This window comes from Balearica regulorum, chromosome 2 (genome assembly GCF_011004875.1).
Source record: "Balearica regulorum gibbericeps isolate bBalReg1 chromosome 2, bBalReg1.pri, whole genome shotgun sequence".
Classification (NCBI taxonomy): Eukaryota; Metazoa; Chordata; class Aves; order Gruiformes; family Gruidae; genus Balearica; species Balearica regulorum.
In genome coordinates this window covers 94,992,892-95,019,267 of record NC_046185.1, presented here as the reverse complement: position 1 = coordinate 95,019,267, position 26,376 = coordinate 94,992,892, and the positions used below count along the sequence as shown (strand labels likewise).

The window sequence follows — 26,376 nt, the reverse complement described above, 5'->3', positions numbered from 1 at the left end:
AGGAAAAGGCACCTAAAAAGGCACTACTGCAAGTGAGGAGCCAGGCTGAGCTCAGGGAGCGCTGGAATTAAGGTTGGTTTAAGGAGGTGGCAGGAATGTCTCTTTAAAAGTGTAAGATAAATATATTTTATTATGGCTTTGCTACCTGTTCCATATACAATTTAGATAGTGCTCCTCAGCCTGTTGCCCACAGACCACTCAAAAGACAAGAGGAAGAAGTATGCACTTACTTCTCCACACACAGAAGCAAAGTGTGAAAGAAAAAAAACAAGCCCACACAATTGGGCATTCAAAGTCCAAACTTTTTGTTGACAATAAATGAAAAGAAAAAAAACCACTTGAGGAAACACTACCCAGGATAAATGATGGCTTTATCTTTTCTTCCCACCTCTTGATCCCAACATCTAGTCCAGCCTTTGACTAAGAGTACAGAAGCAGCACTGGTAAGAAAGATAGGGTAAATAACCGGATTACAAAATTTACTGCTGAAAAAATAGGCAGAAATAAAATCCAGCAATGTAATAGGCAGTTCATTGCAGGAAAACCCATCACACCATCCCCCAAGAGACCAAGAAATTTGCTCAGCACAAACATGGTAAACAAAAGCTAGATCTTCCCAAAGGAACAAGAAAAACAAAACACTTAAAATATTATAATGCTAGCATAAAAGTCAATGTCATGTGCTCACCTTGGATACAGTCTCACTCTGATCTCCACATGTAAAAAATATATGGAGGTAATAAAGGGTCCTGTAGTCAGGCAGCAAAAGTTATTAGTCAGAGAAAGACAACTGAATTAGGAATGACTGACAAGATCGGGGCTGTTTATCTGAAAGATAACAACAGGAATAAATAAATATACACAATATAGTGAAAGTTAATCAGGAAGTATTTTTTACTTGCCCTCCTAATACAAAGTCAAACAGAACTAAATCACATTTCATATTGATACTTTGTTTTAAAAACAACGGCTAAATAACCCGTGGAACTCATTGCTACAAAATACTAGAGATGCCAATAATCAAGAGGATTAAACTGCAATTGGATACGTATACAAATAATCTCTGCAGTTCCACTGCAAGCAATCACTAACAGATGGAGATTAGGAAGACATTCTATAATTGAGATACCATTTCCTAACAGTTTAGGAAAGGATTTCATACACCACCCTCTGCAGTATCCTACACTTGCTACTGCTGGCTACATGACACCCAGCTGGAGGGGCTCTCCTCGCATTCCCCTAGCACTCCCTGGGTTTCCAGAACTGCCCCGTGGCAGCAGGTATTAGGTGCGTGCCCAGATTTTACATCTGAAAGGATGTGCATATTCTTTAAGGCACGTTTGGGCTGTTATCGAGCAGCCTTGATTAGAAAAGTTAAATTTCTGCAGTTAAGGCAAACTTTTTGTAATCTCACAGCCCTTCCTAATGCTTAAGCAAACTAGTCCTCGTTCTTTAGTCTTCTGAGAGTTTATTCTCCATTCTATCATTACACTTTTCAATTTCATGTAAAAGTTATTAATCTTTTTGGAGACCTAGGAACAGATTGTAGATAAGAACAAAATCAAGAACAGTACACCTTGATCATATCTTTGTGACACTACATAAACAAACTCACAGAACCTCTTTCAAAGGAAATATATTCCTTTTTAAGACAGGATCTCCTAAAGGTAGTAAGATTCTTTGTAAAGAGGGTTTCCTTCAGTAATGGAAATGCTGACAGCCCTGTCAGCACCCTTAAATGCCTGTCAATGGCAAACAATAAACCAAACAAGATGATGAAGGAACCTGTTTCCTAGCCAGATAAACCAAGCATGACTGCAATACAAAGTGAAAGTTCAGCTTGGCAAAGTTAGCAACGGCTAGTTACCTCCTCCCTTCCTTCCTAGGTGCATGCTTGCAAGATATTGTCATATCTAGGAAAAAACCCCACCATTCTTAGTTGCAGCCTTAGTTGCTCTTTCATGTTCTATACCTGGTTGGTCTGGTGTTACAATATGAGAAAATTTGATAATGAACCTGTATTTTTATTTGTCCTTAATAAAGTTGATGATGATTGATTTTTCAGTCAGAAGCAAGCAGTTTTCACAATGCATAAAAATGTGGCTAAGCAGAGTGCAAGTGTATTGTTACAACATCTAGATGCCTTCTGGAGTTCCAAAATACCAGAAAACTGGAAGGACTTCTGAATGCAACTGTAATGCAAATCTCATTATTAACTACCACTTTACTTTACTGAGCAAATATCAGCATGTCCCTCCTGAATAACAAGAGTATTTCTAACAGTAGTCATCGTATTTCTTAGTGGAGAACTGAATTCACTGGCAATAAAGTCCAGGTTCCCAGTAGAGAAATAACTGTGCTCTCTTTAGACAGACTGGGCTTTAATGAGCGAGGGAAACGTGCAGGGCCTGATCCTAATCCTACTTAAACCAACGGGATGGTTTCTACTGACTTCAGTGGGCTTTGGTGGAGCGCTGAGGACCTGATTTTGCATCTGTCACACTCCCAGCTTCACTGAAACCAGCAGGGAGTTTTGGTATCACTCAAAGAAGAATGGTTCTTTGACAACTAATATTACCACTTTCTCCAACAGGGAAACTTCTCCATTATAGGCAGGAAAAAATCAATTGCTGAGAATTTCAGATTGCATTTTCAAAACAAAGAACTTTTTGGGATGACACTCAGTAGGCTCATTTTGTGCCAACCCTGATTGTGAAGAAAGTGCAGTTAAGTGCTCCAAATGTATTATAATCTTTTCCACTATCACTTAAAAGGTGCCTTGCTGACAGCATATTTTATATCCAAGTTTACTTATTTTAGTAATCACTTTTCCCAGCACCAGAATGATGTGTTCATCTGGAACTGGTGGAAAGTGTTGGGACAAACTAATACACTGGAACAGTAACTTACTCTGGATGACAGGTTACACAGGACTTTTTAATTTACAATCTATAATATCCAGATTAAAAGACACAGCTTTTTCCCACTTATACGGTATTTTTATTTCTACTGTTGTGCCTTGCAAGCCATTACTTCAGTACATGCCTGGCCTGTTCATCAAGCAAGTTCTTTAATGACCTTAATAAATTACATGTAAGCCTTGAGTTAAGGACACAATTCTTCAATTAAAACTAATAGTCACGACTGCAGCATCTCTCTATGGTGCTGCTGCACTCTGTTGGCAGTACACTACGCAAACACAGCTGGGGTCAACAAATAAGTGTTCTTCAGAACTGTTTTACAGCATTTCCTCCATTTGATAGACTGGCCAGTGACGGAGTTTAGTTCTTGCCCATCAAACTTGCAACAGCTTTGGCTACTTGGTTACCACAGAATATGTGTGTATGTATTATTTTCCTGTGGATGCTTCTTTTTATTCATAATTACAATTAAAATGACAAGCAAACAGTAGATATTCTCCATAACGGGATTAAAGAATAAGTCCAATTAGTTTGAAGTTACAAGTCAAAGCAGATCTATTTTATAAATAGAATTCCTGCCAAAAATAATCAATAAATGAAAGAATAAGACTCAAAGACTAACGTGTTAACTTCAAACTGCTACAATCTCCAGCCCCAGCAACCTTCAGGTTTCTGGAGTAAAGTATTGTCACACTGAAATCCATAGCAAAATTCCTGATTTAAGGACCAAGATTTACCTCCTCTGAGCTAGAGCACATTCTTGGTGTGTTGCGTGCCATTTAACAGGACTGCTTACCCGCCGCAAGTTGCTCCACTGAAGACAGGAATGAAGCACAGAACAGGGAAGACCTGGATAGGCAGCAGCTCTGCAGGGACAGAGGTGGCACTCTGAACGCATTCCAAAGTCGAATTACATAGCAAAAATAATGTGCATGAATCGTGGTCGCAGTTATTTCTCACAGGCACATTTTTTAAATTCTCAGCCAAAATTTTCAAAAGGTATAGGTGTTTGGTGAATTCTTTTCTGGTCTCACTTTCAGAAGTGCTAAACATCAATTTCTGAGAATCACGGCCCTTTAAAGCTTCTTAATTCGGTTATTCAGGAAAGTCATTGGTCATGTTTGAAGATACTGGTCTTTTTTTAGTTATGGTGCTTTTTTTCCTGTGTCTTTTTTTTTTCACCATTGGTTTCCTTCAGCTTTCAATCCTGTCTTGCCTAATGCTCCAAGCAGAACTCAATAGCGGCAGAAATACTGCTTTTAAGGCAAGAAATTTCACCCTGTGAACACACTGTCATACTCAAAACCAAAACTGCAAGTTGAAAGGCCGTGGAGAACCACTCTGAATCCCTGAATCATCCTGAGGCTTCAGCTAGCTCGTTTTAGTGGATAGGATCAGTTGGTTTTATGGACCTTTAAAAAATTAGTACCATTAGTAACAGGAGACTCTCTTAGCTTTAACTTCTTCCACATATGGACATTGTTGCTTCAGCTAGAAATCAACCATCTCATGTCCTACTTTCTATGTGCTGCTACAAGGATTGCAGATGAGGAAAACAACAGAAAGAGAACAGATGCTGAAACAATGTAGGGGGGGAAAAAAAGAGAGTGAATGGGGGAAGAAATATTAATTACACAGAAGATAACTTTAAAGCAGATATTGAATCCATGTTATGTATCGATTTTCCATTCTGTATTTGCAGAAGTTGATAGTTCTCCCTCTAGTACACAGAAATGTTTTTTTCTCCAGAGAGATAATACACTGTATACGATGGAATTATGCGATTGATGTGATAGAGGGAAGATGAAAGAGAAAATAAGCATGGGTTCCAAGCAGATTTCAAATCCAGTAGATTCACATCATATATAAAACTTGCATAATTATACACTAGTGAAGCACATTAATTTACTTGTACCAAACCAGCTTAGAAACTTATCCTTAAAATGTTCTCCACTGAGCTGAAAGTGGATTTACTTCAAAGTCAACACAAGGAACTGGGTTAGTAATCACGAGAGCAGACCACCTTGAATTTGTAACGTTAAACATCTCCCACTTCAGAACTGCGTAAACACACATTCCACTTGGTGGCCTACGATGCTATTATCATGATCTACTAGGTTAATACGCAATTTCACAACTGGTATATAAATAATTCCTATCTAGAAAATGGACTGTAAAAGCCCAAAAGGACCCACTGAAGTCCACTAAGGAAACTACTGTATAAAAAAGGGAAGTTTGAGATCAGACAGATATTCTATATATTTAAACATACGGGAAATAGGTATTGCCATACTAATGTATAAGAACACACCATTTAATCTAGTATCCTGCTGATATAGAATTGTCCAGTAACAGATGTTTCAGGGCTGTATGAAATACAACACCGATTTTATAAATACTGCAGGTCCATAATTCATACTGGGATTTTATCATGACCCCGGGCAGATGTCACTTATGTTCTGAAGTACAAGCATTGACAGCCTTTGCAATTTTTGTGTAACTATAGAGGTTTATTCACCTGAAAGATATCCAGTACTGCAGACTTACTACACACCATGCTGAACATTTTAGTTAGCTTTTTGAATGTTTCGTCTTGGACTAATACAATGGAGGGAGATGATCTTACTAGTTTCTTCCATCACCTTCAATTTTTTTAAATACTTCTCATGTATTCTCTTGTTTTCAAATGAAATTACATAACATTCAAGGACCTTTTTTCTCCTCACATCTCAGTATCATCTTCTTCCAAAAGCTGCATATTGAAATACTCACATATCTTCACCTCTTAAAATATTTTGAACAAAAGAATTAGCATTATGATCAAAAGAACTAACAAAACACAAAAGATGTGAAGGTTGACTTTTCATAGCGTCCTATTAAATTGTGGGCATTTTGGCTTTTTGGATACTCTATGATGACAGCAAGGGTGTGGTTTCAGAATGTTTGGAGTTCTCGCAGTATCCAGTGATTTCACTGGGAGTTCCTCACACTCAGAAGCTCTGAAAATAAGGACTCATTTTAAAGCCAAACCCAGGAATATCTGCATCAGCAGACACTGAGAAAGAAGTCTGCCTAAATGACACAACCCACAGTTAAACACTTGGCTTTGCGTAATTGAACCTAGCAATTTACTTCAAGAAAGACTTGAAACCGCTGCACCATCCTAGTTGATTTTCACTTGCTCAATACACATCCCATCTACCCAACACAACCGAAGGCAATATTCTGACCAAAACAGTTAAATTTCCATTGTGGCTTGTCAGACACGTCACTTAATATTCGGCCTCTTCTGTTTCACCAGTCCACGGGATGACAGTGGCAATATCTCAGCTGAGAACCATGAGACCTTCATATATAGAGGTAATAAAAAAACCCCACAAGAACTACATTAAATCAGTCCTCATCTATCTCCTTCTGGTGTTCATTCACAAAGTATGAACACAAACTATTCAAATGTTACGAGTATGAACAGTCATTCATTTCCTCACTATTCATCTGTCCCACACATGTACTAATAGGCATGAAAATGCTAACCATAAATCTTTTCTTCATCCTCAGAATAATTTTTAAAAGGCACCCTTCCCCTTGCATTTCTGTGCGATGCCTGATAAATAATAGATCAGTTGCATGGTGTTAGTGTTAATATTAATGTTACCAGACAGCATTTGAGAGAAGCAGGACAGAAACCTGAATTCCGGAGGAATTTGGAACGGCAGCAGTCACCACCCAGATGTACATTTTGCAGCTCAGGTCTGTCTCTATAGTATACAGATCTCATGGCATGCGCAGTCCCATAAACTTCTATTCAATTTACCCAGAGAGGAGGATGTCTCTGCCATTGCTAGAACTCGGCAACAATTTTCTTAAACAAATTATTTAAAGGTAACTGGCAGGTTAAAACAAAATATCCATCAAACACAAAACAAACAATGGGAAGACACTGTGATCTGTTTCAGAAATGCTAACATTTGTTTGCTCTGAAATTAAAGAAAACCTTGTTTCCTCAGCATAAATGTTGACATTTTCCAGCATGGAGATAAATAACCTTTGAGCTGCTTAATGCTTTGACTCAGCTTCAAGAAATCCTTCCTAGCTATAGGGTGTTTTCCCTACAAAGATGTGTTCTGGATCCATAAAATAGAACGAGCAGGATGAATTATTTAGTGCTAAATCCATCTCTCTCCTGTGCAGCAATACTAAGAAGTGAAGAGGGACACACAAAGACTTTTTCCTCTCATCTCCCAGCTTGGAAGCTTTACAGGATGTATATTTGGCTGAATCTAGCCCAAGAATTAGGGGCCTGGCCACCATATTGCCAGCCTCAACACAGTTCTGTGAAGGTCTTGACAAGAGATGAGTGCAAATGTGTGCAGGCACCGCACACGTGCAATTCTCAACACACAGAGGACAGCGATGTCCTTCATCATCCTAAGAAATGCTTGGTGTGGCTGCCTCACTACTGTGGCCGCTTTCTGTGGCTAGAAAGATTCTTGTAAGAGGTAAGCAAATGGTACCATCTCCACCTTTCCACACAGATTCCATTCAAGAGAACCTGAGAGAAACTCAGGATCAGCTATAGACGTGTTGCTTCTTCACACTGCTAGGACACTACAGAAAATAAACTACCATGCTTTCATGCTAAAGTTCATTTAAAAGCTGATTAAGGCAGAGTGGGACAAAAGTTAGATGAAGGATGTATCTATTGTTTTAAAGAAAAACTAGTTTCAGGCACAGCTCTGAGACCTAGCCAAAACACATCTCCCTCCCTCACCCATATCCTCTTGCAGGGATTCCAAGCCTGCAGCGTGGGCATCTGTCGCTGGTGGCCTTGACAGGACTGGTCCACCTTGACTTCCTAGCCTGCTGGGGTAGGATGGCCAGCTACGGTGTTATTGTGGGAGAATGGATGAGGCAGGGGTAGAGACCAGGAAAAGAGGGGAGGGGTATTGCATCCCACCCTCAGGCAGACAGCAGAGCAGAGCGATTCCCAGACAGCCGCAGGCAGAGACAGAGCAATGGCATAGGCAGAGAAAACCCTTTCAGTACGAAGCAGAAAAAGAGGGACAACGCACCGAGTGAGAGGAGGACCCTTCGCCTCTTACACACAGTGAATTCTTCCCCCACCCTAGCTGCTGAGTCAAGTACTTTCAAAAGGCACTGCAAGATTAAACTGACTTCAAGCTCTTCAGAGAACACAGTATTTACCGTCTAATGAATGTGATTACAAAAGCTTTCACTCTATCTCTGACATACTCACAGCCATTGCAATGCTTCTTAAACTGTAATATGCTCACAATTACGTACTATGAAAAAAAGTTCTGCACAGAAGTAGTCTCAACCTCTGGTCTACAAGGACAGTGATTCACTAGGACTTCTCTGAACTCAGAAGCACTCAGAAGCCTACTGCTATCCTCCCATGCATCCTGTGGCAGCTGACTCCTTCAGCCATTTTTCACCGGCCCACTGCTGGTCAATAAATCACTGTGCTAATTCCTGTGACGCCTCCTGTGAAGTGCTTTGGGAATTGTGGAAAAGATTTCTGGGCTGCATCTGAGAACTGGTGGTGAATGGCTGACTCCAGGTTGACATGATGAAGAAAGGTTAAGCTCTTCAGCTGAGTAGCCTCTTAGAAAGATTCATTGTGACTCCAGCTATCACTTTTCTATACAGAAAGGCTATCCTCTGCATCTGCCTGAATACATAAGGGAGTTGACATTTGTCTTCTGAGTGGCTCACGTACTTAAGTTTTCCCCTCTTCTCATTACCCATGAAGGGTGATTACATTTCCTATGGAATATCACTGGTGATACATCACACTTCAGGGCTGTGTTTCCCCGTTCCACCCCTCTAATGGGAACCTGTGGTTACTTCATCTTTTTCCTTTCTTGAATACCAATCGTCCCACAAGCCTGCGTGTTAGCCACCAGCCTCCCACCAAAGAAGAATAATGGGACTCCTACTGAAGCTCATTAATAGTAAATTATTTTCAGTTAGTGAAGACAATTTTCTCTGTGAAGTCTCTGAAGAGCCAGGGATGGTACAGCAGAACACTGTCTGTCCCACAATTGATTTGAATACAGTGGTTTGAAGGAAACCTCAGACTTCAATAGTGAGCCATTAAGAACAGCTATTTGTATGGTGCCTCTCTGAGTACTGAGGATGGGGTAAGGTAGAGTCTCTCTTTCCTCATCAGTTGATTTTGTGTTTTTTTTTCCTCCCACCAGATGGTCTTCAAGTAAACACTGGCATCAGAGGTCTGAAAAGGCAGTCACAAGCTGTTTAAAAAGCCCTAAGTCACAGAACTCACACTTTATTGTATAAAGCAGGGATTTTTTGGGTTTGGTTTTTTCCCCTCTTTTTTCTTTTTTTTTTGTAAAACAAAGTCAAGGCATTTACTAGTATTTTTCAAGTCCATCTTTCTGGCAGATGAAGCAAGAAATGCCCAGCATAAGCAGATGCTGACCAGTTCAAGGGCACGCAGTTTCTATGGGATAGACTTCTCTGTCCCTCCTCTCACTCTTCTCATAATTCTTTATGACACTCAGATTTGGGCAGTGAACTGCTCTTTGGGGGACTTTCAAAGCAACCCAAGGGAACTGGGAATCCACACTGGAATTCAAAAGCTCTAGGCCAAGCATTTAAAAAGCTTTGAAAAGGATGCTTGACAAAAATATGCAGACAGATTCCAAGTCTACACATGTATACATAATAAATACAGCACTGAAAAGGTCTACTTCCACATCAAACAATACTTTGTGGCTTGTGCTATAAAAGTGTATGCTCATTTTTGCTATCTCTGACTTCACCCAATAGGTACCATAAAGCAGTAGGAACAGAGCTGGCTGAAATTCAGAATTTCTAAACTATCTGAAAAAGTCTTTTTTAAACAAAAAAATATGTGCACATTTACTCAATTAATTCTCTATATTAATTTCAATCTGGAATGTGTTTGCTGCGGAGGAAAAGGAGGAATGAAAAGATTTTCAGTTCAATTTCCTCAGAAATCAAAACTAGCAGATGGCTGCCCTGTGACACAGGCTATCTGGGAAAGCTGAACTCTGACAGCCTCAGTCCTGGTGGGGAACAGCAAGGCATCAAGACTGCTAGAAAGTGGGAAGTGCAAGACACCCTGGAGCCATGTAGCAATCAGCGTGGCAGGGTTACCTTCTAGTTACAGACATGGAGTCCAAGTCCGGGCTCCTTTAAACCTCTAGGCAGCAGAGATGAAAACCTTACTATCTCAGCTGTCAGATTGTCCAGGCTCTGGTTAGACATGATCAGAACCCATACGTCTTCATAAAGCACCTCTCTCTGGGCAGCCCAGTTTTTAAACGAATTTGGTCAGAAAGTCCCTGACCACTTCTACACAGCTGCTTTTCAAAGGAGAAAAGGCAGGGAAGAGGAAGAAGCCGAAAAGTAGTTGGGGGCACTCTGACTGCAGATCAAGCAAACGCCCCTGGTCGTCGGGCTGGTCGGGGACACAGAGGAACGCCTGACACGCACACGCCAGGAGTGAATTGCACTCGAAAGCACGCAACCCGTTACAGGTACGTTTTCTAAGCTGAAGCCCATGAGGCAAAAGAAACAACAAACAAGGTTCTCATTCATGAGAGAAAACAGGTGGCACTGCTCCTGGGTCGCACGAGAGAGGGGAAAAAAGAGGAGGGATCAGGGGTATTACTGCAGTGCTTTAACTAGCCACTGTATAGTCATGATCTACTGTGACGGCTGAAGAAAAGCTCAGAAGTCAACCGGTATCCACTGACAGAGCCTCCCATACACAGTTAATCCTTTGCAAAAATATTAGTCTTCCACATATTTGACCAAATGAGAGAAAAAAAAATTCCAGAGCTGGAGAACACAGTTCATTAATAGGAAACCGATCCTCTGCCAGCTACTGTCAAAAACAGCTTCTGGGTTGTTTCTTCTGCAGAGGAGCTGCTGCTGGGACTTTGCCAGTTCAGCAGTTAAACGTAATCTCAAAGAATCCCTCAGCAAATTGTAAAATGCTCAGGCTGAAGAACAACAAGGTGTTCAGGGACTGAACTGATTGTTTTAATTTGGGTAATACTAGCAGCAAGCAGAGCTTCAGAATTATTCTGCTTAATTCACCTGTTCCAGAAGCAAGACAAACCTAAGCCAGCTTCAACAAATAAACCAGACCTAAAATTATTTCTTTTGATCTCCATCTAGATAAGGGAAAATGCAACAAGTCTGGCACTAAAAAGGAAAAAGATGTTATTACATTGCTTTTTCTCTATACTAACAAAGAACTAGGGGGTGTGCATTGACACAACACAGCAGTCAATAGGATCTGATTCTTTGCTGTCAGATCTGTTCCTTTTACTATTTGGAAGAAAAAGATGCACAGGTCATCTGAGTACTCCCAAAGTCTCTAAAGAAGGTGCCACAGTGCACCTACCTTCCTCCTTCACAGCAGCCAATATATTCCCTCTTCCTTCGCTTAACAGACTCTTACAAATGTGCAGATCTCACCCTAGAAGTGTGCAAGTAATTCACTCAAAGGCAAGATTAAATCCTTTCTTACCTGTTCCCCACTTATACTTTTAACAGCATAGTCGTCAAAATGCAGCAAATCAATTTCCCCCCCCCTTACTGTCTCCACACTGCCTTTTCAGGGTATTTTTAGTTGTTCTGATTAAAAATTTACCTCTTAAGTACCACTGAGGACACAGTGCATTTCTTGATTACAGTTTTGTATACTTTTTTCAGCTTACCTCCATATCTTCCTTACAAAGAAAGATGTGGAGGCATATCCTTCCCTTCATTCCCTCCTCCTCCTAACAAAAAAGAAATTTTAGTGTCAAACTTTAAAAAATCAGGTCCAAGACCAGTAGGAAAACAACCTTTCTGCAAAACTCAGAAAAGACTTTTTCAGAATGAAGATGTGAGGCCATCACGCCTGACAGGATGACACAAGGTACCTAAGAGAAAAGACACAGCATACTGAGCTGAAAAAAACCCAAAAAATCCCCCACATTTGCAGGGCTCTCCCAAAGCAAAGATAAGCAGCCTTGGCATTTCTGGATTCTCTTTGTGGTGCTGCATTGTAGGGGATGAGTACTCACCCTTGACTCTTCTCTCTCACTATCTGACGGTTTTAGCCCCTGTGCTCTTCACTGGGGACAACTCAGTTCAAAACCATATTCTGCCACTTCTACCGCATATTCTACTACGTGCAGTTAGCCAGGATTTCCTCTATTACTTTGGACAAGTATGCTTTCATTATTACCCCTGGAATTTCATGTGTGCCCAGTGGCAATACTTACTTGAATGTCTCAGAAATAAAAGAGACTGCTGTTGCTGGGATTCTCTGCATGGCAGCAGTTTTGATTTGCTTATTTGTAGTGGGCAGAGACCTTTCTACCTGTTGACTGCCATTCAGCCAGCCTTTCTTTTCCATTGTGAAACCTGTTTTCTTTCTGAAACTGGAGAAGTCTTGACCACTGTAAAGGAGATTACTTTCTGATTTAACTTCTGAAGGTCATTCATATTGATAAGACAGCTTAGACAAGTTGAGTAGTAGAAGGCCTGAACTTAAAGATATGGAGGTTACAATAGCCATTGTGAAAAGTAAGGATAAAATCCCCTGACTTTCTCTTTTCCCTTCAGTATCAATATAGTCCAAAATATTCTCTTTGTTTTTTTGCAAATGTTTGTTCACTAGCATGTTCCAAAGGGAAAAATGTCAGCCGCAAATCCTCACTCATCATGTATTTGCACAGCAATGCTTAAAGGTCCTTAAAGCTCTCCAAGGATTTGAAAGAAATAATTCAGCCAGGTAGCAGAAACACTGCCACTGCCTTGCGGTGGCTGGTCGCACGGTTCATGCAGCATACAGCAACGGACAACACAATTCAGTGAGCTGATTTTACAAACCAGACAGACACTATTCTCTGCTAATCAAACATATGGAAATCTAAATGTTTGTGGCTAATGCATCAAGCAAAGGAGAGCTTAAATCTGCAAGATGAGCTGTGGAAAATATTTTGCTGACTGCCGAGAGACATTCTCTATTCTGCTTGTCTTACAGATATCCTGCTCCTGTTCTTGCCATAACCACCACAGTTTCAATCAATTTATTTGCTATTTCAAGAAAAGCCACAACTTTTTCTTCATACGCATTGATTTTTTCTTTATACATCTTGATAACCGGTGTGTTGTAGCCACGTTGTGTGTTATTCATGTTGAATGAAGTTACACCCTGACTGTGTTATCGGCATAATCCTGATACAACATTTATATTCCAAGAATATCCTAAAAATATAAGGTGATTTATATTCCAAGAACATCCTAAAAATGTAAGGTGATAGTGGGACTTACTTTCCCATTCATGTTTGGTCATACAGCTCTGTGATGGCCTTTTACCCTATGGGCTATGGGAAGGTAACAAGAGCTGACAGGATTATCCTCTGACCTGTTCAGCCTCACGTGCTACTTGCTTTCTCCCCCAGATGCATGTTCTGAACGCAAGAGTCACATCTCACCGAGGTGCTGCTCCTCTCTGATTCGAGAACCCCTTATTCCCAGATTTCCCAGTCTGACCACCGATCTAAACCCCCTCAACAGCTGCCTGGGGTCCCAAGTGATGTTTGGCAGCTGAGATCCACAGGCCATCACCTCTCATGTGATACCTTGTGCAGACATACACCTGTAACGTGGAGAGGCGGGGGGGGGATTGCAGACACCTGAAAAGTCTATGCTCTCCGTTCAGTTCAACACTTTTGACTCAAAAGGAGTGTTTGGGGCAGAGGGACCTGCTTGGAATTGCTGGGATAAAACCGAAGGGGGGGAAGTTCTTGTGGATCAGAGGACTCTTGCCAAGCGTCTCTACAGTTGTCCTGGTTTCCAGAACCACTTTATGCGAAAGCTGCCTACCCCGACTTAGTTGCTAAAACTCAGTTCTCTGCTTCCAACAGAGCACAGGGATTTCTTTGCTCTGTGAGGTCTACCTGTTGCACTGGTGAACAGGAATTCAGAGGACTGACAAGATTCGAGAGAGGTAAATACAGAAATGTCTGTATGTCCTAACTATTGCTAGAATGTTGTTTTATAATAGGGAATGCTTCTTTTTCCACCCCAAAGTAACATGTGACTGCAGTATGAAATATCTGCTTGAAACATTTTACAATTGATTTAGCCCCACTAGGCTGGCATCTGTTACAATTAGTTTCAGCTGTAAGGAAAAGAAAATAAACTTTTTGCAGAATAAACTGCAGCAAAAAGTTTATTTTCTGGAAAGCCTTCTTCAGTTTACCTCAATGCTGTGTCTTAGTTAAGTTACTTAAGATGCATTCAGGCTGGAATGGTTCTTAATTACTGTAGCACAGTAACTTGGCATTCTCCTACATTTGTGCCTTTCAGCAATGAGACTCCTTCCTGCTGTATCTTTTAATTGCCTGTGCTTTCCTGGAAGATGTCTCAACATTCTCACCTTACAAAGCGGATAGTCAAGATATACTTTTTTTTTTTCCCCAGATATCTCTTCCTTGTTTAAACAATTACTTGTCTCATGCTTTTTCCTCCCCTTTTCCTTTTCCCTGTAGAGGAATACATTTTCACTGCTAATACACACCGTAATTGCGATGTACTGCAGTATGGTTATCAGTCCAAGCCCAGCGGAACATTGAAAGGTTTCTGAACCACAGAAAAGTCTGTAAGGTAACTACACAGTATCACAGAGACCGTCTCTATAAAGGATCTTAATTAAAAGACCTCTTCCTGTGTTCTAAATTAGTTTTATTTGTATAGCATTTTCTGTTTTCCAATGTTTATAGTCCTACAACTAAGAAAGGTAGTTTAGGAAGAAAAATAAGACTGCCAAGTCTCCTAATTCCTCTCCCTGTTGCTTCTATTTGCATGAAACTGATATTTTTAAAGGATGAAAAAAAATCTGAATTTTAAATTCTAGAAGTGATTAATTACAAGCATGAACTTATTAAGCTGCTTATAAGTAACTAACATTCAAGACAGCAGCACTGCAGGCTTCCCTATCCTATACACTTTTCTCCCATCCTCCACACTAGAATCACTACAAATTCAGGATAAGGATTGCAAGCATCTAGACCTGTAAAATGCAGATCCATAGCAACACTGAGGATCTCTTATGTTAATTTCTGTGCCCAGAGGCCTTTCTGCAACACTGAATTAAAGAAGCCAGTACCATTCCTGTAACAAGACAATTATCTTGGAATTAAGACTAAACAGAACACCCTTGTTTTCAAAGAGTCAGTCTTCCAAAGGCTTTGGAGAACAGACAAAATGACTTACACAGCTTACATCATCGGTCTGCGAAAGTTACATATCTGCATGCACCCTGTTCTAAGAAGAAAGGGCAAAGTAACCATTATGATGAAGACAGTCTTTATCTATAATTCTTTTTTTAATGAGGTAGATAATCTCCTTGGAATTACTGGGTTTTTTTTAATGGGGCATTTTAAAAGATTTCTTTTATTGTTGTTGTAGTTGAACAAACTAAGAGGACTACAACATCACTTACCAACAATCCATTAGTATCACCACCCAAATTATTCAGATATGAAGGTGAGAAATGTTTCCTCCCTGTAGCGTCAAAACATATTTGGATGGCTGCTGAGTGAGGGTTTAATGGCTTCAGAGGACAATACTAGGAAAGTCCTAAATCTGTGCGACAATTCTCAGCGAGCAGTCATCCTTCCCATCTATTTGCAGAAGTCACAAAGGGAACAGAGGTGTACCCCTTGCAGAGGAACAAAAAGTCTTGTCACCCCGGTATATGTTCAGGATGGGTCAAAGCATATCAAAGGGAAAAACACATACAGCGGAAATCCAGAGTAGTGAATCCTGTCTCTACCTCACCCCTCTACTAGTATGGAAGATAATATTCTCAGTAAAGAAGAGGAGCACGACCCACGAGCTGAGCTGTGACTGATGCAGTGCTGCTGGCAAAGCCCTCCCCATCTTTGTGGAGTCCTCCAGCAAACTGCAAGAGTAACCTCAGAATAACAGTGCCTCCATTTGAGGGAGCAGGGAACAAGATTTCTCCAAACCTTCAGCCTTGGCAGAGCTGCTTACACTACGCACAGGATTTTCCCCCAAGAGAAGATGTAACAACAAAGATGACTGCATGTTTGGTATCACCAGGAATAATGTAGTCAAAGAGTGGCAATGAACACAGAGGTGTTATACATACAATAAACATTCAACATGAATGAATGGAAAGGACCAGTTCAAAAAAATGGATCTAGCATTCCAATTTTTACAAAAAATATTGATTGTACTGTATCAGAACCATTATAATAGAAGACAATTAAATACATTTTCAGCAGGATCCGTATGAGCAGCCTTCGACGTCTATGCACTTGTACTAACTGATACTATGGCGCAGTCCAAGTGACAATAAAAAGTTATCCATAACTACGACAAACTTGTTTTTCAATTCCTCTGTAAGATACAGTTGTCTTGTTCTTTACAATGAATTGTTCTTATTATCTTATCCTAGCCTGTCTTCCTCTGCTGGACAGTCTGTTTTGAATTTAGGGTCAAGATCCTTTCACATGACTTGCATGTGAGGACCACTCAAGAACTAACAACTTAAAGCTTTCAGACGCTTTCAGATTCCATTAGCATTTCTGTTTCTGCTGTGTGAAGAAAGTCTCATATAACACCACACAAAAAGAGTAAAAAGGAAAAAAAAACCCAAATATTAATCCACTGAACGACTATGAAAACTAGGCCATAGAATAATCTAGCCATCCAGTCTGCAATGCACATCAAATTCAAAAAAACAAAGGTCAAATACCTGGATGTAGAAAGAAAAAAAGAGCACAACATGAAGCATTTTCCTATCATCTTCAAAAAACACTGCAGTTAGGTTTACTACATGCCTTTCTACAGCACCAAAAGTCTCCAACAAGAGAAATTATTTTAAAACCCAGTTTTAGAAAGTTGTATAGCCAGCAGTATATTTACTTCTTGATTTGAAAATAGCAAATTGAAAAACACTGCATATGCTATAGCTGATACTTGTCAGGTGATAGTATCAGTTGGACAAGAAACCTGTGGACCCAATGGTCGTGTCAGCGGTGCTGTACCCATAAGAAGGTATTCTGAAGCCTGAGTGATTGTTCAACAGCATAATCAAGTACCAGAAAGAAAGGAACAAAGTCTATTTTTTCTCCCTGTTGAACACCAACAATAGTATTCTGCAACAAATCATTCTTATCCCTGACATTTATAGTAAAGGTCTACTAGTGAATCAGGACTGAAAAAAAAGGAAAGGAAGAAAAGGAGGAGACAAACACTAGTCACTCAGCAAAGAGCAGGGCTACAAGAGCAGACATGTTATGGATAAGAGTGTCCCGCATTGGCAGATGTATTGAGAAGACAGTTGTTCACTGCTACTATGATTAACAGCGCATTGGGGTTGAGGTCTGAATACCACAAGCTCAATACTAGTACAAAACTGAAATATAAGATAATTTTTTTTAAGTAAAAATATTTATTCTTGAAAGTGTTGTAAAAATGTTTTGGACCTAAAAAATGAAATGTGCAAACACACTGCAAGAATCAAGAATTTCTTGGGATACAGAACTAAAATATTTATAAAATATTTATATTCTGACCACAGGAAAAAAGTGTTAAAAGTTTTACTTACTTTGGATGGGTAAATTCATCCACTAGGACAACCTTCTCTATCAGGTCTCCACCAATGGTTCGAGCCAAATCATAGAAATCATTCTTGGAGTATGGCTCAGAAGGCAGCCAAAAGGAGATGTCATTGATCAAAGGTGGATATCTGCTGAGTGGCTAAAAAAAATAAAAAAAATACCTTTATAAGTGGCTGGACTTGGTAGGTATACCTACAATTGTTTTGAACTTGTATAACGTACACAGCACACACTTTAGAAGCTTTCTGAAATGCTTTTTGAAGTGCAAACTGACCTTGTAAACAACTGAGATGCAAGACTCTAGACTAGGAAAGGTCTTTTAAAGATCAGCTCATAACCACTTTGATTCATTCATTCAGAAGAAAAAACTTGGTTTGTTTATTAAAATCAGCATTTATGAGCCTGAATACACTTTTGGATCAAAGCCGTTTAAAAAGAAGAGAACATTTTAACATGATTATTCACTGGATAGAATTGCACTTTTTAAAAGCATTTTTCAGATTTTTTTTTACAGATTCAAAAATTCTTATCACATCATGTATAAAATCTGTATGCATTTTATATCATTCTTATATAACATGATATGTTTATTATTTGTACTGTCCAATTTTTAAGAAAGTCTTATCAATAGGTGCATTCTTATCAAAAGGTTATAATAAGAAACACACTTTGGCTTAAAAAGGGAGATCAGTTCACTTCCCAGTGGTTTTTATAGACATCCAAACATCTACAACAACAAAAAAAGTATTGCTGTTAGCATACTTATTAATTCCACAAGTACCACAACAGACTCCTAAACATAACGGGGCATCTTTGCTGCAGACAGAAAGACCTCATCTTGTGGTCAGAGCAGTGAAACTTGTTATTTGCAAAACAGGAAGAGAAAGAAAACAAGACAATTATTAGTTTTTCAGGTTTGATGAAACTTCTCTGGGGTCAATGGGTTTCAGATCTTGCCTTTGCTGAGACATTTCCCCCTTTGAAGAAAAGAAAATGGTTATGCTCTTGTTTCACGCCCCCTCAGTCACGCAATATCTTACTTCTGCCTTCCATTAACACACTGCAGTTGAAATAAATAGATTTGCACAAGATTGTTGGGGTCTACAAGAGAAAACATCTTTTCTAGTTTTGCTCATATGCATATGACAGCTGATGTGTACACCTTGGTCTATACAGTATATTATCTCACTCAAAAATGATTCCATGCCTGGGAATGTTTTATGATGGAACAGTGAAATCCTAAGTGAATACCTGCTAAAGCAATAAACCTGTTAAAAAGGCAAATTTACAGCATGCTGATTTACACAAATCCTGCCGTACAGTGTAAACCACTCAATAAATATCTGATAAGGAATACAGTGTAAGTTTTACATTAATAACCCTCCCGGTGAATAAAATTGTGAATCACAAATGATTAGCCAACTTGTTAAAGGAATAAACTTGTCAAATGAATTCATATCCTGTACACCAAATTCAAAAAATGTTGCACAATAAAGCCATCACACAAAAGCTTTTGATGAAACACTAATGAATGAAATGTAAACATCTCTGCTATACGAAAGTCACAGCTGCAAATGCTGGAGATACTCCTCAGTCAACAACCTGATCCATGCGTTAGTGTAAATAATATTATAATCCTGCAGTAGACCCCTATATTCTCACCACACACTGTCTACCACTATATTTACCACTGCTATATTTAAGCAACCTACTGAACACACTTCAAAGCTTGTGGGGACTAATCCAAAACTCACTGAACTCCCAGCTTCAGGATGTTTAATAATTCATTAGAAGATGTGGCTCATGAGCCTAAGCATGACCACTCCATTTGGGCAGGTGCCTTCCTTCATTCCCATAGGGATGAGGACACTAAAGAAAAATAATTACGCATTCAAGTAACTCAGTAATATCCTAAGTCCTGAAAGGAGCAGAGTATCCACAATTCATGGTGAGTATTTGCTACCAAGTTTAATAGCAGCAGGATTATGTCAGGCACATGATAACAGAACTCTTTTTCTTACTTAAAGTGAGATGTACACAAAGACCCAATGTGGTCAGAACTTGCAAATGTACCTGGAACAGTCTGACTTATATTATCGGTGTCATCAAATGCCATGTGAGCAAAGTTACTCAAAGATGTAATAAAGTGTAGGGTCTGGCCCTCCTGGATTATCAAATCTGTAAGAAAACTGCTCCTTTGACTCAACCCATGGTGTTACTGGCTTAGATACAGAATTGTTGTAATTTTGTGTGTGGACATGTGTGTGCATGCTTGTGTGTGTTACATAGACTGGAAGAACAAATGCTTAAAACAGTAAGCGTAACTTTTTTATTATTAGGTACTAACTTTTTCTAAGAGCCTTATAATGCGGAAAAATCTTTTTATGGTAAAAGACAAGGCAATAATCCTCTATTATACTGTCCCTTCACCACCTGGCTGCAGTCAATATCATTGCAGTAAGTATTATATCAACACTAAAGTTAGTATAAGGATAAAATTCCTAGTTCTCAAACATATTGATCTGTTTGTTGTAGAGCTACATGAGCTACATAATTGTTTATTAGCTACCCCTAAAACGTGAAGAGGATAGGACAAGAGTCTCCAGCTGGCAGGTCAAAATGAAGTTACTAATTTTGTGCTCAGGTACCCCAGCAAATACATACTGTGGGCCAACAGCTCCCATTGCCATTACTGTCCTCCTTTCTAAACCCTCCTGCCCTTTAACAACAGAGAAGCTTAAAGCCCATTGACGTTGATCGCCTCCCTCGTTCAAGGCAAAGAGCAACCCAGAAGACTGTTGCCTTATGAGTTTACAGACATTTTAGAGGTCCCTCTTCACAGCAATGTGTTCTTCCCATTACATTTTCCACTCTGCTGTCACCCCCAGCCACCACTTCCAGCTACCTCCTCCTCACGACTTTGGTGTGCTCCAGCACAGTGCTTGGAGAAGCTAACAGGACATCGTCTGGCTCTGCTGCCTTCATGTTGGCCCTGAGTGCCAGCACGAAGCCCCGCCACCCCTCCTTCCACTGCCTGACCGATCACTCCTCTTAGGTTTTTGGGGAACTGAAAAGAGGATTAGGAAAAGGTACAACTGATCCCATCTGCAGAGTGTTTCTGCCAGGTGCCGGCCAGGCCTGGCAGACAGCACTACCGATGCACAGACAACTCTGCACCACTTCTTTGGTCCCATCACAGCTTTGTCACCCCAGCGCTACTTTAAATCTTCTGTTTACTTTCCATTTCAAACCACTATCTTTGGCATTTTTCAGCAGCCTCAGAAAACAAGAGTGCTTTCCCTGTAATTACAGTATCTACAGGACTCCACTGAGCCCACGTTGTAGGGAATATTGCAAATACTGACATCGCATTTTTCAATCACCCAAGGTGAAAGCATTTAGGAGTACTGAATTGCTATCATTTTTTTTAATAATAAAATGGAAGCTTACGATGATCCACCCTCAATGATACATGTTTACTAGTCATTAGTCACACTTCCTTCTCCAGTTAATAAATAAGCCAAATGCTTACTAAAACCGCAAGCTTTTCCCTCGCTGGATGCTAATTTTAGTGCAGAAATGAGTAGCCGGACACCAGTGCTATACCCTCCTCCGCCAGCCTGCCCAGCCTGTGCCTAGCTGTACCTGAGGCACGCATCACTGAAAACCAGGGACTGTGACCATTCTCCGTGGGTTTGTGATGTGGTTGAGGGCATTCCTCATCCCCAGCCCTCTGCTCTACCTTTCTGTCAGGGGTTACAGCCCCTGCAGCAGCTGACAAAAACCAAATACCTGTTCCTCCACCACTGCAGTTCACAGACCACCATACAGATGAAGGACTGCAGCAGCTTGAGGTATTGGCAGACAGCTGTCTTAAGCAGCAACAGGATCCACCAGAATTCATCTGTCAGCATAAAATAGGAAATACGTGGGCTCTGCGCACATTGCCACACCAGGGCACTGCTCTGGACACCCTTGCAGCAGGAATCAAGTGCTCGCTGTAAGAGTAGTCTCTGTTCGTCCGCACACAACAAAGGATCATCAACTAGCCTGGATGCAGATACCTCGCAGCTCACAGGAGAGAGAACACCATGCGTGGCAGAAGCCCTCACCTCTGGAAAAAAACCAGCTGGGGGTTACACACAGCCAGTGCCAGCAAATAAGCTGGCTCAAGGTCACAGAGCATCTTTGGCCCAGAGTTCTGAAAAACAGGATGAACCTCAGGACCTTCCACACGTATTTGGCATCAGGAAAAAAAAAGTTTACCCAGATGTAGTAACCATGATTGTAATACGCCGAAGGGACAGAAGTTTTGTGCTGTGGCCGTTCACTCGGTTCCCTCCTTGCTGCTGGCTGCAGACTGAGGGACATAACGAACGAGTGACAAACACAGCGGAGGAAAAAGCTGTACTTGTATTTTGACAGCAGCGACACAAATGCAAGGTTAACGATGACATGTACCAAAGACTGGGTTAGCAACTCCACAGCAGCCACACTATTAAAAAGCCAGCCATGCTTTACTGCCATCATCAGTCTGAGTCAGAAAAATAGGAGATTTTGCAGCATCGCGGCAGCATCGCGGCTGCCAAGCTTTACCAGTCTTGCATTGCCCATGTTTTGGAGAAATATGTACATAAACTGTACAGTTTTAATGCAATGTCATATTCTCATTGAAATGAAAGCTACAGTCCTGAAATAGCTAAGCCTTTCTTAATATATTCCATGGTGAAACTACATTAATTCAATGTTATGATAGGAAATTTAAACACGTAACAGGCATGAAATTCAAATTTGCAAATTTACAACTGCAACTTAGCCCCCTTGCACATAATGAAGTTTCTTGTATTAGTGGATATGCTACTAGATTTACACTTTCGTATTTATGACCAGCACAGACAAATTATGGTTGCTGCAGGAAACATAATTTTGAATTTCTTTGCTGTCATGGCTTAAAAATCACAGTCACATTCCTTCCCTTCACCAAACCAATATTTTTCTTAGTTATATATAGTAAATTCTATATACACATACATGTATACACACACACATATCCAAAGGAGGAAATGAAGAAATTTCAGCAGAGAACTTCTATTAAGTCTGATAAGCAGATATACGGATATGTTCTGGGATTAAGCTCTTAAAACCAAAGCAAATGGACCAATTTGGGATTGATGCACTGTTCTGTCCTCCTGCAGGGAATGGCAGAAGGGCTTTAGACTCCAGTGGTGCTCCGAGCTTCTCAGGGAATGAACACAGAAGTATGATGAGCCCGTCTTGGATGGCAGTCTGCTCCCCCAACAGAGCTCTTCATCTCTGCAAGCTGACATACAGGTACAGGAAACACCATGTGTCCATGGGAACATCCTGTGCTCCCTGGATTTCAGGCACTCTGCTTGTATATGGACCATTTTGAGTGGAAGAGGTTTTCTTTGTGCATGGGTGAGAATGCTATGCCCTTGGTTTGAATATCATGTGAATGTCTTTGAGTGCCCCAAATGGCTTCAAACCATTAATTCATTCAGTGATGAAAGGGAAACACCCTTCACTTTCTCACAGAAGCAAGGGAAGCATCAGGTTTCAAATGAACTAAAGGGTGCATTTTTTTCCACACTGCGCATACGATAACTAAGGACCTGTTACATGGAACCAAAAGGGACTAAACAGAGGCGGACAGATCCTCTAGTCACTATTAAGCAAAGTGAACCCAATGCATTTTTGGTGCAGCAGCTCTCTCATGGCTTTAAGCAGGACCAGTAAAAGTAGAGAAGGATCACAATGTTTTCATACTCACTCTGCAGTTCTGCTGTTATCCAAGCACTTGCTGTTCGCCATCATGGGAGACAGCACACTTGAGCTGGATGGTTAGGTATAGTATAACAGGTATGTTCTCTTTAAGAAAATTGCTTCTTTGATGGCATTCTGGTAATGACAATATTACCAAAAACAAAATCTCCTTTCTTTTTCTAGTTTAGTGATTCATCATCTTAAAGCAAGTATGAAGGACAGCATAAAGACATTGAGCTACTGAAGAGAACCGGGTGTACACCGCCTTAGATACAACCACTCTTAGGCATGGCAGCAGTATTACAAAATCAAGTCTTCCAGGGGCTGCAGGGCTGAGGGAAAGGGAAGGGTTCCCCAGACAGTCCCACAGCCATCCCCATTTTCCTCCTTTTTTACTTTCTAACCAGCCTGATTCCTTTCCATTCCCAAAGGTTTTAATTTGTTGTGGTTGATGGAAATGCTCGATTTCTAAGCTGTGTTTAAGAGCCCTGGTTCCGTCCCTGCTCTTTCGTTTCAGACAAGAACCCAAGGGAAAGCTACCATCAGCCGCAAGGAGCATTTGCCTACAGATAGTGCAGCTGACTGGACTTGCCAACACACACCCACAGGTCAAATCACTCAAATAATATCCCAATTTCCACTCCAACTAGTGCAGTTCACAGCCCTTCATGGGGGTGAAAAAGGAGGACGAATGTCAGACTCCCATCTAGAGATCAATACCTTGAAGAAAATCATACATTTGGCAGAAAGACGGACTTGTTTGTCAGCAGCAGCCTGCACAATTAAAACAGCATTGGCTTACAAGTCATTGCTGTTCCTCACCTTGGCAAAGCACTCTCTTTGCCTTTAACTCTCTCATCCCTGGGGAGAAACAATTACGGAATTATGGAAATACAGAAAGTACCTTGTGGAAAATATAAAAAAGAAAACAACATTATCAGAAACACAACAAAGTAAACTGTTCTCAAAGGTGAAACATCCATTCGAGATCCAGGTTGAGTCAGGAGGTACCATGGGGCACAGATTGTCTTTCTAGGTAAGTCTCAGCCTTTAATGCGGGATAAGGTAGTTGCAGCTCCTCGGCAGGAGCTGCAGCTTAGTGCCTGGCAAAATCTGTGGACCAGATCCCTCCCTGGCGTGCGGTGCACACCACCATCCGAGCTCTGTCTGCTTCCCACCTAAGCTAAGCTCTATGGGGTCTTGTTAAAGATGAGAGTTTCTCTCTTGAGCCATATTACAGGTTCCCTGAAGGTGCAAACAAGAAAGAGTTTAATTGCTTATATTCTCTGCCTAAGTGGTCACCGAGTAGCTCTTCATATCATCTCATTTAGTCACCTTTTCCAATGCTAGTGAAGCACCTTTGAATAGAAAATAAACCCCAAGGACTCATCACAAATGCACACGCACGTGCACATGCACAAGAACAAATATGACCTTTCTTGCACGCTAAAAGTTACAGCTTATTACAGAGGAGCCTGTCTGACAAAGGAAAGTCGATACCTAATATGACACTGAAAAATTAAGATGGGTAACAGCCAATGAAAAGATTAAACTTCTTAGATAAGCTGCTCCACCTTTCCCAAGCACTAGGATGAATGCACAAGAGGACTGGTGCTGTGGCAGAATGAGTGAGTAGAAAGCTTGCTGTTAAACATGTTCATCCAAAAGTAATGCTAATTAGTAAGCCTCTGCGGGCCCACCAGAAAGGGATGCTGCGTTCTTACGCACAACATTATTTTGAATTGCAAGGATTTTATTTTAAAGTCAAGCTCATTTAAATTTGTCATGGATGATGCTCTAAGCTTAAAGCCACAATACACTTCTCTGAGTGCAAATATGTATTTTAAACTGACCTGTGGTCAAAAAACTGAGAAACAGCACATGGCTTTTGAGCAGCTTTCCAAACACAAAAGGATCATTTCTATTGCCACTGAAAAGGTTATTTTTGTATGATTAGTAAGGAATTGAAAAAGTTCAGGAAAGACATTAAAAAAAATGAAAGGATTGACCTAATGCTATTAAAAGCAGGGTTGTTGCAGTGTACACAGTGGAGACAGATTTCCAGACATGCACTTGGGCATTTGGATATGCCTTGCCACTTGTGATCTGATTATAAAACCCACCAAAAGATAAATATAAATGATTCCTAAATACTGATGATGAACTCTCTGCTCTGTGCTTGACCAGTCAAAAAAAATTTCTCATTCACATAGAACAGATAAGACTAATAAGGGAGAACCACCAAAAGGGATGTCTCTCTCCGCTACTCGCTCCCACATCTCAGCTTCTTACAATCCCCTTCTGAAAGCACCAGGGTGAAGAAGAGATCAGCGTGACACATTCCTATAGCAGTTCGAGGCTGTGGTGGGTTGACCCTGGCTGGGGGCCAGGTGCCCACCAGAGCCGCTCTATCACTCCCCTCGTTCACTAGACAGGGGAGAAAAGGTATAACGAAAAGCTTATGGGTCGAGATAAGGACAGGGAGAGATCACTCACTAATTATCGTCATGAGCAAAACAGACCAAACTTAGAGAGAGAACAAACTGTCAACGAACAAAGACTGGACCAATCCTGCACTTTTCGAAAAAATATCTACCGTGCCTGCAAGGAACAAGTGATAAGCTGGTATAAGTCAGCAGAAACCCAACTTCTCAGCAGACACTAAGAATTTCTTCTTCAGCACTGCTGAGCACCTGCAGTTCCTGCCGAAGGCATTGGTTGCTGCAGGCATTCAGTGTTTGCCATGCTCAGAAGTCAGGTTTCCTCCTTTCTGTTGGTTTGGTTTGTATGTTTTTTCTCATTATGCTTAATAATAATGCCGAGATAAATAGCTCAGTGGGGTAAAATACTGCACGCATCAACAATTCATATAAAAGATTTATATCTAAATAAAGAATGCAAGTATTTGGAAAGAGACTGCAGCAATATGAAGATGTATTTCTTCCAAATGCATAGCATAACAATGGAAACAAATTGCACCCAACATTTTATTTCAGCTAGGA

General features: G+C 40.6%; 1 protein-coding gene across 6 annotated transcripts in view; it reads right to left on the bottom strand.

The window, feature by feature from the left end:
- The window catches only part of FARS2 (phenylalanyl-tRNA synthetase 2, mitochondrial), a 250,529-nt gene that overhangs the window by 62,784 nt on the left and 161,369 nt on the right, over positions 1 to 26,376 (bottom strand). For all 6 annotated transcript variants that reach the window (XM_075744971.1, XM_075744972.1, XM_075744973.1 and 3 more), the window contains one exon: positions 17,578 to 17,729. In XM_075744971.1, coding sequence (XP_075601086.1) covers positions 17,578 to 17,729 — 152 coding nt within the window. The remainder of the gene's footprint in view (positions 1 to 17,577; positions 17,730 to 26,376) is intronic.